Source organism: Cimex lectularius, unplaced genomic scaffold (assembly GCF_000648675.2).
Source record: "Cimex lectularius strain Harlan isolate CLEC.00 unplaced genomic scaffold, Clec_2.1 scaffold57, whole genome shotgun sequence".
Taxonomy (NCBI): Eukaryota; Metazoa; Arthropoda; class Insecta; order Hemiptera; family Cimicidae; genus Cimex; species Cimex lectularius.
In genome coordinates this window covers 4,467-22,905 of record NW_019392642.1, presented here as the reverse complement: position 1 = coordinate 22,905, position 18,439 = coordinate 4,467, and the positions used below count along the sequence as shown (strand labels likewise).

At 36.9% G+C, this 18,439-nt stretch overlaps 1 protein-coding gene across 2 annotated transcripts in view; it reads left to right on the top strand.

Moving 5' to 3' along the window:
• Positions 1–4,507, top strand: part of LOC106661815 (extracellular serine/threonine protein CG31145) — a 195,417-nt gene extending 190,910 nt beyond the window's left edge. For both annotated transcript variants that reach the window (XM_024229782.1, XM_024229779.1), the window contains one exon: positions 4,418–4,507. In XM_024229782.1, the coding sequence (XP_024085550.1) occupies positions 4,418–4,500 (83 nt within the window). In that variant the 3' untranslated portion in view covers positions 4,501–4,507. The remainder of the gene's footprint in view (positions 1–4,417) is intronic.
• The last annotated feature ends 13,932 nt before the right edge of the window (positions 4,508–18,439 follow it).

The window sequence follows — 18,439 nt, the reverse complement described above, 5'->3', positions numbered from 1 at the left end:
CCAAGAAAAATTCTTGAATTGCCTCGCTTTAAAATATCTAACATCATTCCAGTCTGTTTTCGTTTAAATTTTCTTGAGAAGTGGAAGTAAGAGCGTCGACGTACCACAAAGGACACGAAATTCTTTCTCCCATTGAGGGCGAGAGGGAATGCGATTATAGACCACTTCCGAATGGTGGTGTAAACTTTCAGTAAAACCGATTAGCCCCGTGGAAGGGTTGGTTTATTGGGAAAGAATTAAACGTTTTGAAAGGTGTTCTTTGACGTCGCTCCTAGACCCCGGGCTTTTGAAACTGGAAGACCTGGCTTTTAACAAAAGGGGTATCGGGTTCAATAATTTCGTTAAGATCACTTTCAGCCCGCCTGATTGTTAATTTCGGGCCGCATCGCGCCCCGAGCCGTCTCTTATTGTATCACGATGGAACAGCATAGGCCCAAAATCTATTAGCTCGGAGGGATAAACAGCTCACTATGGCATTCATTAATAGAGAATGAAAATTCCTTTCAAGAAAGACGAGCGAAGAAAACTGTTACTTTTTCAATTTATTTTCACTCAAGTGTCAAGCCCTGTCCTTTAATAATAAATGAAGCTTGATCAAAATTGTGGAAACAATTTGAACTGTCACAAGTGCGAAATTGAATTTAATATTGTAATTACATTTTCCTTTTATTTATCCGCCTTTTCAACTAGTTCATAAATAGTAAATAAGGTATATTTTCGAATCCACCTATTATAGGGAAAAAAATTGACACATGCTCCGGTTTTATGGCTAGAAGCAGTGACGTGCGCGTAATAAGCTCAGGGCGGTGAGGGCAGCTGCTGAGTATCTAAATAAGAAATGAAATATCGCAGTAACCTTTTGTTTACGGCTGACGTGGCATTCCATGCATCCTCGTCCTCATTACCATGTCATTCGAAAGGATATCATTATTCCAGGCGAAAATAAGATGTCACCACTCCATGCCCCGTTAAATTACGATGCTCGCATAGGTGTCAAAGCGATGATATTAGACACGGCAAGAACATTATTTAAAATAACACTCAGTGAAACATCTGAAATGATGGATAAACATGGAATTTACTTTCACACGAATATAACATAAATATTATTGTGAAATATGTGTTTGTCTTATTGAGTAATAAATATTTCTATCACTCATTCCCTTTATAGACAAAATTTCCGGTATTTCAAGGTCACCGTTATATTTAATCTTTCAAATCGCGATGACGCTATTTCAAGACCTTTTGCATAGGGGATGTTAAAGATAAATTTCCTGAGTTCCAAGTAGTTCATTAGCCATATCTTGCAAGCTTTAAACAAAGGCGCCGTTCACGGATATTATGAATTTTCTCTTGATTGCTGACTATAGTTTGGGAAATGCTGAAGGCCTGACAGTTGTCGAAGCTCTTACGTACAAAGTAAAAGTTAGTGCCACGAGCGGGATTCGAACCCACGATCTTCGGCTAGATATGCCGCTGCTCTATCACTTGAGCTATCGTGGCCTCGATCCTCTCGGACACTAACTTCCCATCTCAACCCCACCTTTTGAATTTTCCCTCCTTTTTGCCACTTTTCAAATGTCGTGTAATCTATTTGATTCTCGGCGACAAAGGTTGGTTGTTCACGGATTTGGACGAGACCTTTTTCGATGATTTGACACTCCAAAATATCGGGGGCACGTACATGCCACTTGTGAATAGGCAAAAAAAAATTTAAAGTTGAAATTTTTCGTTTTTATAATATTTGTATTTCGCATTTCTACTTGCTCAATCAACTATGTGAATATATCATTTTACAGCATTATTCATTTTTTTTAATTCGTTTTTAATTAAGCCTACATCATATATTAATAACTTAAGATGGTTTCGATTGTAATAAGTTTTTAACTCTAGACACGGTTATGCTATGATATAACAATGGCAAGTCAATTTTTTTTTATGGAGTTCGGTCAGTGCGTACGGCGGCGATACCGACCATTACGGATAGTCTGTCAGTCGTGCGGGCTCAAGTCCTTAGCGCCGTGAAAAACGTAGCTCCGGACATACAAATAACGAGAATGAATAATATTATTAGGAAGATTTTGTATAACGTTAGCGTGAACGGTAACGCTAAATTGATTCAAGTGCGCATGCACAGATTTAAAGGAACGCTATTTTAAGTAAGGTCCTACGCTATTTGCCTTACATGGGTACGTAATTTGGTATGATTTAAAAAGATAAATAAACAAAATACTGTTTTTTTTTGCATATTTTAACAAACATTCTGTAAGTAGAGTAGGTCAGAAAATGGCCAAAACTTGGATTTGATCTCATTTACGTGATTCTAGCGTTATAAAACTCTTAGATACCAACTTTCGCGGAAATCGGTGTAAATTAATTTTTTTTACTGATAATTTCGACGATCCGACTAACATTCTGTCGGATGTAAGAAAGGCTTTTGAAGAAAGAAAACACAGGCTTTTATGAATCCAGTTTTTTATATCTAATCACTGAATACATTCACGATAGTAATCGCTAATCCTGAATCCTGATTACACGACATTTGAAAATGGCAAAAAGGAAGGAAAATTCGAAAGATTGTAGGTGGAGATGGGGAGTTGGTGCTCGAGAGGATCGAAGTCAACTCAAGTCCGAGAGCAGCGGCATATTTCGCCGAAGGTCGTGGGTTCGAATCCTGCTCGTGACACTGACATTTTTATCTCAGCAAAAACCTTAACCTTAAAAGAAAAACAAGATTAATTAATTGGAAGATATAATTATAATGTTTTAAATTACAAGTGGGCTAACAAACTCTCGTGAACTTCAATTAAGATCAAACTAAATAAAATGGAATTATTACAATACAAACAAAGAAATTCCTGGAAACAGTAATAAGCTTCAGATTTTTTTTAAATTGTGAAAAATCTAAATGTAATGTAAACACGGACGAAAAGTCAAAACAATAAAAATATTTATAGTATAAATTCTGGGCCGTATATATGCTTTTGACGTATGGCCTTATAGCGATTGATCAAAAGAGGAAGAGTGATAAAACTGATCATAGCGAACATTGTCGTCAAGCATTAGCTTAGAATTCAAAAAACAAACTTAGCGTCAGACGGCTTAAACTACTGATAAATCCGGGTCTTCCCTATTCGGTCAGCTTACCATCCGTTCATCCGTTGAAGTATTAACCAGCTGGCAGACAAATTGACTCTTCTAATATAAATATTCAAAATCAGATCATAAATTATATTTCATCGTTTAATAAACATATATTTTATTTTGGTTTAATTTGATTAATTAAATCGATTTTGAAGAAGTGTCTACCGGGAGATTTTTTTGCGAATTTGACTCTGTATTTATTTCAAAGGTAACAACACAAATAATAAAATAATTGCTCATATTTAGACCTTTAAAATAATTTTCTACTGTGTAAAGTCTAATGGGCATTTGATTGTACGAGAAAAGATCGTTGGAAAAAGGTGGCTTCGAACTGATAACGAAACGGGATATTTTTGAAAAACAACACCAATTAGAAGGGCGTCTGTTTGGTAAAATGAGACGGAATGGGCGTTAATCATAATCAAAGGTCGGCGGAGGATCGGAGAGTATATGTTTCGGTTAAACCAACTTTGAATCCTGGATTTATCGTCGGGTCGGATTTCCAATTCCTTTCCTTTTCTTTAATATCCAGTTAAATCATTTGTCACCGGAGCTTTCCAGCCCAGTCTGATTCACCGTTCCCGCCCGCCTCTGCACCCTTTATGAACGTGAGTAACAATTGTTTACAGGTCGATCCTTGGAATACTCTTCGATAAATTTTAGAATTACCTGAACCTAGGCCGGTGTTGGGATTAGAGAATTTTACCATATTATACGACAATCTTGTCTGCCGGAACAAATTAAACTACATGCAAATGTTGTTAGAATAGAAGTATGTATATATTACTTTTGTAGTGCTTTGCGGTTTTTTGTTTTCCGAATGTATAAAGAATATGTTCTGTCATTTTGATCTGAACTTACACTTTTGTAAGGTCATAATTAAATCATTACACTTGCCAATTTTATTTCATTTTTATGTATAATGTATGGTGTTTAGTGACCGTTAGCCAATCGGCTATTTGTTATTTGGAGATCGTGAGGTGCTGTCTGGTTTTTTTTTTTTTTTTTTTCATTTTCTTTATCATGCCAACCTTTTCGATCTTTATTGAGATCATCTTCAGGGCTCAATACAAATCGAATCGTTAGCATGATCTTTTTCTAAAACCTACGTCACACCAGAATCTTCAAATAATTTATGTATAATCCATCATTTGAGCACTTGGTGAATTTTTCTATTACTCTAGTAATAGGACCGTTACGACGGTAGATCTTTTACAAATTCTTTCTCTCCGCTTTTACTCTCGAAACCAGTAACTTTTTTTTCTATTTGCAGGCCAAAAGGAAGGCGGGACGCAGATCAAACTGGTAATCGATTACGAGAACAAAGACCAGGCTCTCTTCAAACCGATGAGGTAAGCTCCGGTGACTTTCAGAGCAAAAATCTTGTTTTAAAAGCGCTCGAAATGAAATGGGATTAGGCCCTTCCGGCGGGGGCAAGACGATTGTTGTTGTTGCTACCCTTTGTGGCCGGTGAGGCCGATTGATTTAAAGAGGTCGGCGATCCTTTGTTGGATCTTCACAAGAAAACTCTTTCACGGAAATCCTCGTCCGTCTGGCCAACGCTGCCAATAAAACGGACTTTAATGAATCACATCCGTTCCCAATAAAAAAAAAAGAAAACAGAAAACACTGGAACCCCGAGGGTTGATTTGGCCAACCCCAAGCTATTATTTATTTTCATTGCAATCTACATTAAAAATGCTTTAAAATTATGAATTCTCTTATTTTGGATTTAAGCAAGTAGAATTGCAAAATAAAAATATTAAAAAACGGAAAATTTCAACATTCTAATTTTTTTTGCGAAAGTAGCCTAGAATCAAAAATAGTTTGGTTCAAATCCGTGACACAACCACCTCGTTGTTTCCTTTTTAGATATTTTTTACTTAAGCTTTCTTTCAATGACATGTTGCATTGGACGATGTGACGCTTTCTTGATTTCATGTCCTATTTTTTGACATATAGATCAAAATGTATTAGCATATAAACAAATATCGGATTGCAACAAATCGTATTAATTCCGTCATGTCATACGAAAATAAATAATATGTTAGACTTTAAAGCATTATAAAAGAGAAATTATATTATAATATTATTGTCATAGGACTTCGTAATAGTATCGCAATATGACGTTTATTTTACTTATATTTAAGTCTCATATGCATGCTCCCTCCTAGTTTTTTCAACAACTCTTCAGTTTAAATCATTCACAATTATTTTGATATGATAAATATCAGTCAGATTAATGTTTTTGTTTTCCTTAATTGTGATGTCTTAATAGTTGACTGCCTTTGAAAATAATAGAATATAATTAATTACATGAATTAATAAATCTTTTTGTGTAAGGTTTTGGTTGAAATGAAAAAGTTAGTGTGCGGGATTCCAACCCATGACCACTTGAGCCATTGTGACTTCGATCCTCTCGTGACACTAACTTTTTCATCCCCACCAAGACCTTACTTGAAAAGAATAATTAATTGAAATAATAATTTGGCCAATTAGACCACTAAACATGAATGGATTAATAATAAGTAAATTTAAAAAGTAAAAGAAGTATCACTTCACTAACCACGTGGGCGCTTCATAAGTCGCTGAGAATCGAATCCTGATTACATGACATTTGAAAATATGGTAAAAAATAGAAAATTCGATAGGTTGTAGGCGTGAGAGTTGGTGTCCGAGATCGTGGGTTCGAATCCCCCTGGTGACACTAACTTTTTCATTTCGACCAAAACCTTACAGAAAAAGATTAATTCATTGAAAATAGAAATATAATTAATTGTATTCTATTACTTTCAAAGGCAGTTAACTATTAAAGGCATAAAAAATCATAGATTATGCCCACGGGCCGATCCGATTTTCACATACAAAATGCTTTATACTTAATTTTTTAAGCTACAAACGCAATATACAAGCTTTTATGCACATAACAATATCAATATCAAAAATGTACAAGTTTCTATTTGTTCTGCCTGGTAAGGTTACCAGTACGTGCAAGAAACATGAAGAGCATCCCTTAAACTTGTGGTCAATCCCCGTACACCGGTTTCTCTGAATTATTGGAAAGCATAAAATGATGATGATGACTAATCTAGTTAGTGCGAGGCGATGAGGTAAAGGCCGCGTGAATTCTGTATGACTCTGATTAGCGCGTACCCGCCGACGTGCCTTCCCTTCGTTAGCTTCTCCCTTCACTTATTTATGTACATAATAAACTTATATCCTGACCACAACTCCGATATTCAAAATTGTATTTATCCTACTGTTGGGCTGTCCGGAAAATAATGTAGGTTTATGGTTATAAAATAAAAACAATTAATTATTAATTAAAACACCCTCCATCACTCTCAATACACTTCTGCAGACGTGATGGCAACTCTCTATACACTCTGAATAGTGTTTTGAGTCTTTATTATTAAAAAAAATGTGTAAACGAATTTTCTAACGATTTTTGATCAATAATGGTTTTATGTTGTAAAACGTCTGAAAAACGGTATTCGGTAGGCGAGAGGTCTGTAAACCAACAGTTTTCGTGAGACTCTTGTGGAACATGGGACGGAACCGGTGGACCGGTTGTATGGAAGAAGATTGAAAATTGTTGACATTCGTACAAAAGAATAATTTATCAAACATAAAAAATTTATTATATAGAGGGGTAACTGAAAGAAAACATGAAAACATGCATTATTTACCGGCCGACCTCATCAAATACTATGATGACTATTGTTAATGAAAGGTGCCAATCAGCACGTTATTAAAAAAAACTCGATACTAAAGCGGAAACTGATGTGTTTATGATTAGTTTGAAAGAGGGGCATTTGACGTGCTATTTGATTTCAATAGATGACCAAAAGTATTCCATAACAATTCTGAAACAAAAATATGTTTTGGGACAGAGAAAGAAATTTTAGACATACGATATTGTCCAAAGAGGAAGACAACCAGATTTACTCGGCTTATGCTAAGAGTGGGCAGGAAAATCAAGGAGCCAAGAGGAAAAGCCCATTTACTAGCGGTGGAGTCATCGCCATGCCGCCATATGAAATATATATTCTCAAAAACTCAAATCGGTGGATTGTTATAAAAGCTGGATCAATGGAAAAAAGCTGTTTTTTTTAAAGCTTAATTACCTGTTACATAGAACCGATTAAGGCTGGCTTAAAAATACAGCCCGGCAGTGGAAAGGCGGATTTTCTCTCGCGGCCAAGTGTTTGTATACATTCATATCTACAAAAAATTAAACTAGTTTTCTTCCTGGAAAACCAAACAGTTACCAACAAGAGAATTTTTCACGATTTACCCCTTTTCCTATCATTTAGTTGTAGATTATTTCAACTAATTATTCTTTTTATATAAGATCTTGGTTGAGATGAAAAAGTATGTGTCGCGAGCGGGATTCGAACCAACGACCTTCGGATCAATACGCCGCTGCTCTAACCACTTGATCACGATGAAACGATGAAGTCACGCTAGCTGAAGTTGTTCGAGCAGCGGCATATTCAGCCGAAAGTCGTGGGTTTGAATCTCGCTCGTGGCTCTAACCTTTTCAACTCAACCAAGACCTTACATAAAAAGAATAATTAATTGAGATAAAATTTTATTACTGATTTCAATTGATACGAAGTGCAAACACATAAGTAAAAAAATACATTGTTTTGTTGTTAAAATCAGGCTTTATTCAATATCAAATGGGTAAATATTGGTCATTAAACGGACATCGAAAATATGTACTGCCTGACACGAAGGATTATTGGAGGTGCTGTAAAACGAGAATCAAACGGGGAAACCACCTAAACTCCATGCATCTATGAACTTGAACCTGCCAAATTAACACGTAATTGCTCACTTGATTATAGCAGCTATGCTTTGTAAAACGTATTCAATGATTATGAATTCCGTTTTTCATACCCGGTGGGAAGGGGTTGAAACTGAGCCCTCGCCGAGGGGAATTTTGCATTAAATTATGTAATTCAATAAACATTTAATTTTTATTTTAACTATGTAATTAATTTGCCTATATTTCTTTATTTGTCTGTTTTTTTATAAAGTTTAAAAAGTCACGAAACGGACTGGACGACTTTATACTTGATGGTGTCTTTTATATGCTCAAATCTGTACATGCTTGTACTTATATATCGTGTAGAGAGTTGAGTCTCTCACTTCTCGCAATCAACCAACAATTCCAGTTTTTGTAATTTACAATAAATTACCGGCAACCTGAACCCACCCCGGGTGGTGGCAGCCTGGGGTCAGAATTCGGTCTTATCCGTCCAGCAATCGAGATTGTGCTCCGGGTCAACAGCTAGGTCAATTCAGCATCCAAAGCTGGCGGTTCCTAGATCCAAACCCATTCATATTTTCCCTCATTCTTAAAGATATACTTTCATATTTACATATCATACACTCAGTATGGAGAATATTCGGCGATATTCCCCAATCACCCTACATTTAACGTATGTAATTAAGAGTCGATGGGGTACACAATAATACCCTCACCACTCTTATACTACACATTCATGCCAATAAATATATCACTCTGAACACAGCTAGGTTCACAAAGCTATCAGTACTCATAAAACAACTGTATCCTCCGAAAATCGGAATAGTAGACCCAGATACACGCATTAGTGACGTGCGATACCAGAAAATATTCAGACCAGTATTCGATACTGGTATCCAAAGAAATTATTCGATACTACTCAAGTATCGACATAAATTATTCGATACTAACGAGTACTTACACATATGATTAGTTTTTCGTTTATTCATAAATGGCCAACTTACTATTGTGGACTTTGGTTAAAATACGCTCATGCGTTAAAACAATCAAGACATTACAGTTTTTTTTTCATTTTCAAGTATTTTTCCATACCGTGGGTATGTAGGCAGGAACAAGGAAAGGCTGCCAACACATTTCAACATAATTGATATGTCAATTTTATTGTTATAGAGTTTTGAGAAAAGTGATCAACGTGTATTTGGTTTTCAAATATTTGAAAAGATAAGATGTATTCCCACTGTATTCCCCAGAGCTTACAAGATGCCGACGATTAGTTTTCTTAGTAAAATAACTTCATGCCTTACTTTTGGGAGGAGACATGGTATCTACCTACGAGAAGGAAGGCGAACACCATTTAGGGACTTGAAGACAAAAACATTTTACAAGAAATTACTGAAATTGAAAATGCGAGGTGCGACGCGGGAAAGAATTATGAGTTACCAAAATCATCAACACTTCCCAACCACCAGGTGCTCTTAAAACTAGCCAATTCCCAGTTACACACGGACATCTGGGTCAAAACCCGCGCAGGTGTTTCGCTTGTAGAGAAAGGTTGCTCAGTGTGTCTCATCTTGTCGAGGAGTGCTGTGCCTTGGCCCCCTACAGGGAGCGAGTAGGCATGAACCCCGACATAAGAACGGTACTCGGGCGAGCAAGTCAGATGTTGGATCCCCTATTCCGCTTTTTAAGAGAAACGGGGGTGTTTCCTCACTTGTAAATAATATATAAAACGTGAATGTCTGTGTAAATAAGTGTATCTGTGTTGTGTTTTATTCTGTCGTGTATTTATTTGTATGTAATTTATTTATTCGTTTGTTGTAAGTGGGTGATCTTTTTAGACTATAGGGCCGATGGCGGAATATTGAGTACCGATGAAAAATCTATTTGAGTATATTTTCTGATACTACAAAAAGTATTCGATACAGTACTTGTATCGAATGACAATATTCGATATCATAATTACTTGGTATCGAAAGAAAATACTCGATACTTTACTCATATCGATTAGTATCGCACGTCACTAACTCGCATATCGTATATTCTAATATAGGGTGGCGTTTCTACACGCGCTCTATATAGAGCCAACGAATTAGACAGTACAGTTAGGTGGGACACATCGTAATTAATACAATGTTTATTAAGTTTGTTTTGTTATTACGTTTTTGTGTGGGTAATTCAAATGATGTGTGTTAACTGCCAGTTATTTTCAACGATTCTGTTGCATGTTTACTTGTTTTAGATTGTTTTAGAATTATTCAAAAACTGCCAGACTAGATAACTAGTCTCATTACATAAAGGCTATTTGTGTGTATGTGTTGTACGATGCATTTTTTTTTTTTTAATTAAGAAAATTGTTTAAAGACAGTCACAGTGTGTTTCTATTACCGCACGAAAAGGGATAAGTGGATAGGACTCAGTTCCTCACTGAAGATGGCGCAGTCCAGAAACGCGTTTGAATAACTCAAAACAAAATCCGCGAGTGGAGACAGAGCCAGTAGTGACCCAGTTTCGGTTCAACATAATTTTATGGACAATTGAGAAATTATCTTGAAGAATTTCGCAGAGATTCGTTAGCCCCGACATAAAGGAAATGTAAAAATAGCAAAAAACAGCTTTAAAACGTTAGAGAATCATTAGCCAATGCAGTTATGCAGTAAACCGGCATTGGGTCACCAATTGGGTCCGTATTTACTCTCAGGTTTATTGAACTACTCAAACGCAACATTTCGGCATTGCGCCATCTTCAGGAAGGAACTCGTACGCGACAACCACGTTCAACAAGAATTCACCGACTTCAAAACAGCAAGCACCAACTCCAATCTACAATAAATATTTAGTGAATTGAATAACTCAAAAAAAAAAAAAAAAAAAAAAAAAACCTGTAAGTGACCCTGTGCCGATTCACAATGGGCTCACCGACTCGCAGACCAGACCCATCATCAACTCAGTCCATAAAATGTTTGCTTATCTTGATCTCAGTTTGGGGTTGGGGCAATCCAGTTTATCCAAATCAGGTCCGATTCGAAGCAGTCTACGATGAAACGCCAAGAAACACGGCAGTCGGAGAAAGAAAATAAAAAGCAGAAATCGGCCTATTAAACGTGAATGAGATATTGTATAACCCACTTACCGTGGCCGAGCGTGCACCCGATAATCCGCTCTCGGAATGCAGGAAATTGAACCCAGCCGTATTCGGGCATAGTAAAGTTTTCTTTCTTTTAATGAAGCAATATCGGGAAGGGTCGTTTTCGTTTTGCATTTCCCTCGGCGCCAGGCAGGAAATCGTTCCACGAGTCTTACGATTATTTACGACAGGCGTTGAAAAATGGTTATTCAAAAAGCTCCTTTTTAAGAGGTTTTTCCAGTTCGAAGTGTTTCTCGGGATCAGCGAGAAGAGTGTCGACTTGTAGTTTTCAGTTGGGCATTTCTTTAGACTAACTTTGTTTTTCTTAGTTTATAATAAATAATAATAAATTACTAGTTTATGTACAAGGTGTCAGGCAACTCGAGTCACAAACTTTACTAGTGAATTGCGCACTTTCAGATAAGAAAACGTTCTTCTCTACAATGGTCCGATCATCAACTGTAAGGAAGAAATTTCACTTTTACTTCCCCCCCCCCAGGATTTCATGACTTTACTTCAGAAAAACAAAAGTAACAGAGAAACTACAATTGCTACAAAAAATCCGAACACATTTTTAAAATCTACGATAAATTTCTGACCAGTTATAACCTTTGTCAGAACTATGAAAGTTTTTCGTGCTAAAGTTGCAGTTGATTAGTTAATTACCTCTACTGGTATACTGACGGCTCTAAAACCGACAAGGATTAGGGAGCTGGAGTCTTGGGAAGATCCCAAAGTCCGAACTGAAGGTAAACCTACCTAAGTCTGCTACAGTTTTCCTATCTGAAATAGAGATTGAACAAAGCGCCATAGAAATAAAAGGCTGGTAATAGATTCCCGGAAGATGGCCATTTTCTCGCCAAGCAGCTCATGCGAGGCGAAGGCAAAGAGTGTTTGGAACTGCATGGGCACCTGGACACTCGGGGCATAGAGACAACGAAAAGGTTGACATGTTGGTCTAAGAGGGGGCCAACATGGACTATCTGGGTCTGGCTTAGCATCCTGTCATAAAAGAGGATACATCTTAAAATGGATCCTTAATGAGTCCAAAACCTGGTGGAACAATACCGCAGGTATTAGGAACGCGAAGAGATTCATATTTAGAAGGACCATCAGCAAAACTTACAAAAGAATTACTGGAAGGCAACCGCAACCGAACCAGGATTCGGGTTGGACTCCTGGCAGGGCATTAGGTTCCCAAATAGTCAGTCGTCCTGAGAAGGACAATGAGGATCTTTAACGCCCGTACCTAGCCGTTCGGCCATACCGGACGTTTGGATTCTCAAAACACAGGCTGGACGTGTGTTACAGCCGCGAGCTTTGGTGCAGAAGCCGCCCCAATCCCGAGGGGCCCAAACGAACCTCACTTCAGAAAAACAAAAGTAACAGAGAAACTACAATTGCTACAAAAAATCCGAACACATTTTTGAAATCTACGATAAATTTCCGACCGGTTATAACCTTTGTCAGAACTATGAAAGTTTTTCGTGCTAAAGTTGCAGTTGATTAGTTCTCTACTGGTATACTGACGGCTCTAAAACCGACAAGGGTAGGGAGCTGGAGTCTTGGGAAGATCCCAAAGTCCGAACTGAAGGTAAACCTAGCTAAGTCTGCTACAGTTTTCCTATCTGAAATAGAGATTGAACAAAGCGCCATAGAATTGCTCGCTTGCCCATTCCGAGTGGTTGGGTCCGCATTAAGCATCGAACCGTATGCCGCGCGTAAAGGGCTACCCAAAGTGGCTGAAACGCAACAGCCTGGTCTTCCACACACTCCCTAGATAGAGAAGGCCACTCTATCTTCCAGAGTACTGGGGCTCCTCCAGCGTAAGAATTTCTGGATCCGCTCTGGGCGCGGTTTTGTTTAAAGTGGAAGTGCTAAGCACTCCCTAGAGGAGACTGACTTCGGTAAAGAATGCCATTCGTGTAGGCACCTCCGACCACTGTCCGTTCCCATCCGCCACTTCTCTCGTATTCGAGGGACTCAATCAGCGTAGCCCAAGTGTCCTCAACGCTATACGCTTCGATAGTCCGATCCTTCGTATCCCGTGAGGCGGGGTTAATGACAAGGTCATACGCGAGTGCTCGGGCGAAGGTCACAGATAGAAGAACAGCGTCCTCTCTAAGTTCCCGCCACTCCTGACCTGGCATTGCCACTTAAGGCAGCACATGCACCGCATAGGAGTACAAACAGAAAAAATACTGTGCAGATACTCCCAGGAAGATGAGGAGACCGCAGAACACATTCTATTTTTCTGTGAAGGTTTATGTAGGTGCAGGTTCTTGCAACTAGGACAAAAAAAACCTCAAGCAAGATCCTACACTAAAAGCCGCTGGAAAAGCTATGGAGGTTGATTAAGAACCTGAAGCTCGCTAGTGAATTATAAAAACAAGGGAGCACAATAGATCTATTCAGGTCGACGTGCACTAGGCCTTGTGGCCGCCTCTTTTACCCCAATCACTGTAGTTGATTGAAATGTAAATAAAAGTTAATTTGCGAATTTGAAAGAAATTAAAGGTTTGTTTTGGAAACGCCATTTGTGAACCATGAGCTACAGCTTACCTTATCCTGATAACATTTTCAATAATTTCTCTTTTACTATCTTAATTCGTTCAGAATGAGGCTCAGATGATTCATTCAGAATGAACCAGCTCATTCATCTCTCCATAAGCTACTTAATTAATGAGCTGATAGGATGCCTTCCACCATTTACTACTAATGAACAGGAATTAAAGATTCATTTCTTTTTTGTATCGAATTTTCAAAAACTAAGAATTAGTACCTTTCTAATTGCTACTATAATATATTTTGCGAAATTTCCCTATGGAGTCGGACGGATGATGAACCTGTCGTTTGAAAGTTTCTTTTCATTTTAGTCTTTGGGCGTTTTTAATTTTTACTTTTTATATATATATTCTAACATGCTTCTAAAGTTTGTCAATTTTTAAACACCCAATTTGTTTTTCAAGTAAACTAGTTTATAAAATTTTCTAATTTTTGAGAAGTCGTTATCGGAATATCTAATTGAAACAAGTATAATTCAAAAACGGTTAAAAGGATATTAAAGTCAGAGGAACCATTTGAAAGAAGAGGAACGTAGCTTTTTAACGACGTTGTACTATTAAAATAAATCTTATATTTCTATAAATAAAATACAATACACAAAATTGCAATATTATTTGTCAAAATTATTTAATTGTTGGTTAACATAAAAACAAAACTGTTCTACGACACAAAATATTCTGATTTGTTATGTTCTAAAAAGATAAGTTACATAATACTTTTTTCATAAAGTTAATATTTAATACTTTTTTTGCATTATATATTAATAAGTGTTTAAGATGGTTTCGGTTGTAGTAAGTCTTCAACGCTAGACATGGTTATTTTAAGATATGATAATGACAAAAGTCAATTTTCTTATGGAGTTCCGTCAATGCGTACGGCGGCGTTTTCGACCATTACACGGTTGTCCGCCGGTCGTGCGGGCTCCAAGTCCTTACCGCCGTGAAAAACGCGGTTCCGGACATGCAGATAACAAGAGTGAATAATAAATATGATTAGGGAGATTTTACATAACGTTAGCGTGAACGGTAACACTAAATTGATTGAAGTGAGCATGCGCAGATTTAAAGGAACGCTATCTTAAATAGGGTCCTACATTATTTGTCTTACAAGGAGAGGACCAGGTTGGTGGGATTTGGACGAGACCTTTTTTTATCATTTTACACTCCAAAATATCGAACACGTACATGCCACTTGTGAATTGGCCTTGTTTTAAAAAAAATTGAATGTTAAAATTTTCCGTTTTTTAATTTTTTTATTTCACCTTTCTACTTGCTCAAATCATCTATATTAATATGTCATTATAAAGTTTTATGTAGATTTCAAGAAAAATATAGTAAAAGCTAAGGGAAGTTTATCAATAATCGAAAAAAAAAATATTTTTCCAGTAAACTAGGTCATACAATTTTTTATGAAACTAATATGAAATTTCGTTTTAACACTACAAATTATTATCCATGAAAAGCTGTCCACTATCTGAAAAAAAATTATGTTAGACCTCACACTATGACTGTCTGATCGTCGAAATTATCAGTCAAAAAATTAATTTACACCGATTTCCACGAAAGTCGGTATCTAAGAGTTTTATACGTTAGAATCACGACAATGAGGCCATATCCAAATTTTGACCATTTTCTGACCTACTTTGCTTACAGAATATTCGTTTAACTATGAAAAAAATCAGTATTTTTTTGTTTATCTTTTTAAACTATACCAAATTACGTACCCACGTAGTATAAATAACGTAGGTCCCTATTTACGATTGCGTCCCTTTAAATCTGCGCATGCGCACTTCAATTAATTTAGCGTTAGCATTCACGCTAAGGTTATGCAAATTCTCCATAATAGTTTTATCCACTCACGTTATTTGGTTGTCCTGAGCAGCGTTTTTCACGGCGGTAAGGACTTCGAACCCGCACGACCGGCGAACAATCCGTAATGGTCGACACCGCCGCCATACACCCAGAGTTTCAAAAAATTTCTACGACACAGAATATTTTAATTTGGTGTGATTTAAAAAGATAAATTCACAAAATGTTGCTTTTTTGTATATTTCATTGCTCCTCAAACATTCAGTAAGCAAAGTAGATTAGAAAATGGTGAAAAGTTGATCTCATTGACAGATTCCTGATTCTAGCGTTATAAAACCCTTATATACCGAATTTTGCGGAAATCTATGTAAATTAATTTTTTGACTGATAATTTCGATGAACTTCTCTGGCCTAACTGACATTCCTAGTGCAAGCTCCAACATAATTTTTCTCGAAAGGTAATGAACCGATTTTCTTGGTTGATAATTCAAATTTATGAAATCGTCAAGTGCATTTTATAACTGTATCAGACATTATAATCAGTCTTTTATTTTCATTAAAACAGAGGTTAATTTCTTACAAATAATTTTGTTATTTTGTGTATTTTCTTATACACATATTTTAAAGTTACTCTCAACATTGCGCAGATTTTTCCTCATTTGAGTCGGAAATTCGTTTTTGGTTAACTATTGTTTATTACCTCATTGTTTTTGCCTTCACGTCTCAAGTGTACATATAAAAAGCATAATTGTACTAAGTAAACGGTTTTTCAAGTTGTTTTAATTTTCTACTTTTTGATTGGAGGGAGGAAAAAATAAAATCCAGCCGGAAAACGTTCGCCTGTGTTGTGTTTTGACGGTGGATGAGGACGAGTTTGCCGCAAGCCTTTGAAAGGGACCGACTACATGTCCTCATTTATTTACAAATTCAATTCTTTTCCAGCCGTGACGGCAGCAAAAGAATCCGTGCTTCTGAGGTCGTGACTGCGAGCAGCCGATCCTGTAAAAATGGATCCTTCCCACCTCAATGAATCGGACCAAGAAAGCCCATTGTCCTATTGCATGAGAAGTTTCTTATAGAAAAGATTTTACATTTTACAAACGTAAATGTGAACTCACTATTTAATAGCAGATTTGTTTTTATGCAAATTTAATTTACAGTAAAAAAATATCTTTGTTCTTGATTTGGTACAGTTAGAATACTGGTAGGTTATAAAAGGAGCAATTATTCAAAACTGCATTTCGAAAATTCTTCAATCAATCGATCCCCAAACGAATCATTTCTGCCCTACTTTTGACTCTTTCATTAGATCAGAACGTCAGGCAGCGTGTAAAATAATCTCACTTCCTAAAATGGCCGGCCTTTTGACGTCGGGCTGTTAGCCGGTATTGAGACGCGAGTTAATTGAGTATGGTGGAGAGGGAAGCCTGGCCGCTCTAACACTCTCTCCTTAATAATCTAATAGTCTCATCCCGTTAAGCAACCCTCTTACACTCTGACGGGTAAACAACATTCACGCAGAATATTCATCTTGACAAATTTCAATTCAATATTTTACGGCTGGGAGTACGATTGTTTTACCTCGTTCATTATATTCATTAACAAATTTTATGCATCGTGGCGTGAGTTTCCCCGTTTACTACATAACAAAATTGACTATATACTGTAATATTGCAATATGACGTCTCTAATGTTATACAAACATATGGCATAATCCATTTATGTTTTAATGGTTAAGTGAACAAGTTACTTCTTTCAATTAATTATTCTTTTTATGTAAGGTCTTGGTTGAGATAAAAAAGTCAGTGTCACGAGCAGGATTCGAACCCACGACCTTCGGCTAAATACGCCGCTGCTCTACCACTTGAGCTATCGTGACTTCGATCCTCTCGGACGCTAACTCTCCATCTCAACCGACAACCGCTCGTGACACTGACTTTTATATCTTAACCAAGAACTTACATAAAAAGAATAATTAATTGAAAGAAGTAACTTGGTCGATTGACCACTAAAACATAACTGGATTAATTTTTAATAAATAAAAGAAGTATCTCTTCCCTAACAGTTCCCCGTGGCCGCTTCATAAATAGCTGAGAATCGAATGCTGATTACACATTAGAAAATGGCAAAAGGAGGGAAAATTCGTAGGTTGAGATGGAGAGGTGGTGTCCGAGAGGATCGAAGTCACGATAGCTCAAGTGGTAGAGCAGCGGCGTATTGAGCCGAAGGTTATGGGTTCGAATCCGGCTCGTGACACTGACTTTTTATCTCAACCAAAACCTTACATAAAAAGAATAATTTATATAATATAATATTATACATCTATCAACGAACAGAATCTATTACATAACATGAAACTTTCAATTAGGCTCGAGAGTTTTCTTACCAGGAATTTGATTAACAATTTTATTAATGTTGTAACCTGAAATACTGTTACCGTTTTAACTATATTACAAGTTTATATTGAAGAAGCCTGTGTATGTAAAATGCAGTTATGAAAATTAGGCCCATACAAAATTGAATTTTAAACCTTTTAAACAGTAATGAAAACGGTAAAGCATGTCTTTGTAACAATTACTTTTTGTCATTTCACTAGGCTGGATATTCCGTTAGATTTGGATTTGCAGTATATAAGCTTAAATCCGCACATGTATGTATACACATAACGTGTGTGTTGAAGCTATCACTTCAGGCAGTGATGGGCAATTTCACCTTTTATAATTGATAATAAATTACCGGCTGGCCTCGAGAATCACCCACTTTGGGTGTTGGCAGTCCTCGATCTTATCCGAGCAGGCACCCAGGTCGACATGACCTAGGTGATGTCAACAGCTAGGTCATTTCAGCAAGCAGTTCACACTCTGATACATTCTTAAATATATTATTTCCTATTTAAATACCACTCACTCAATATGTGGAATACTTGATATTCACGCTAATAAATAAGCTCGCTACTGCTACGGACAGAAAACTATATACTATAAAACAATCTGGTTCCTCCAAGAATCGAAAAAGAGGACC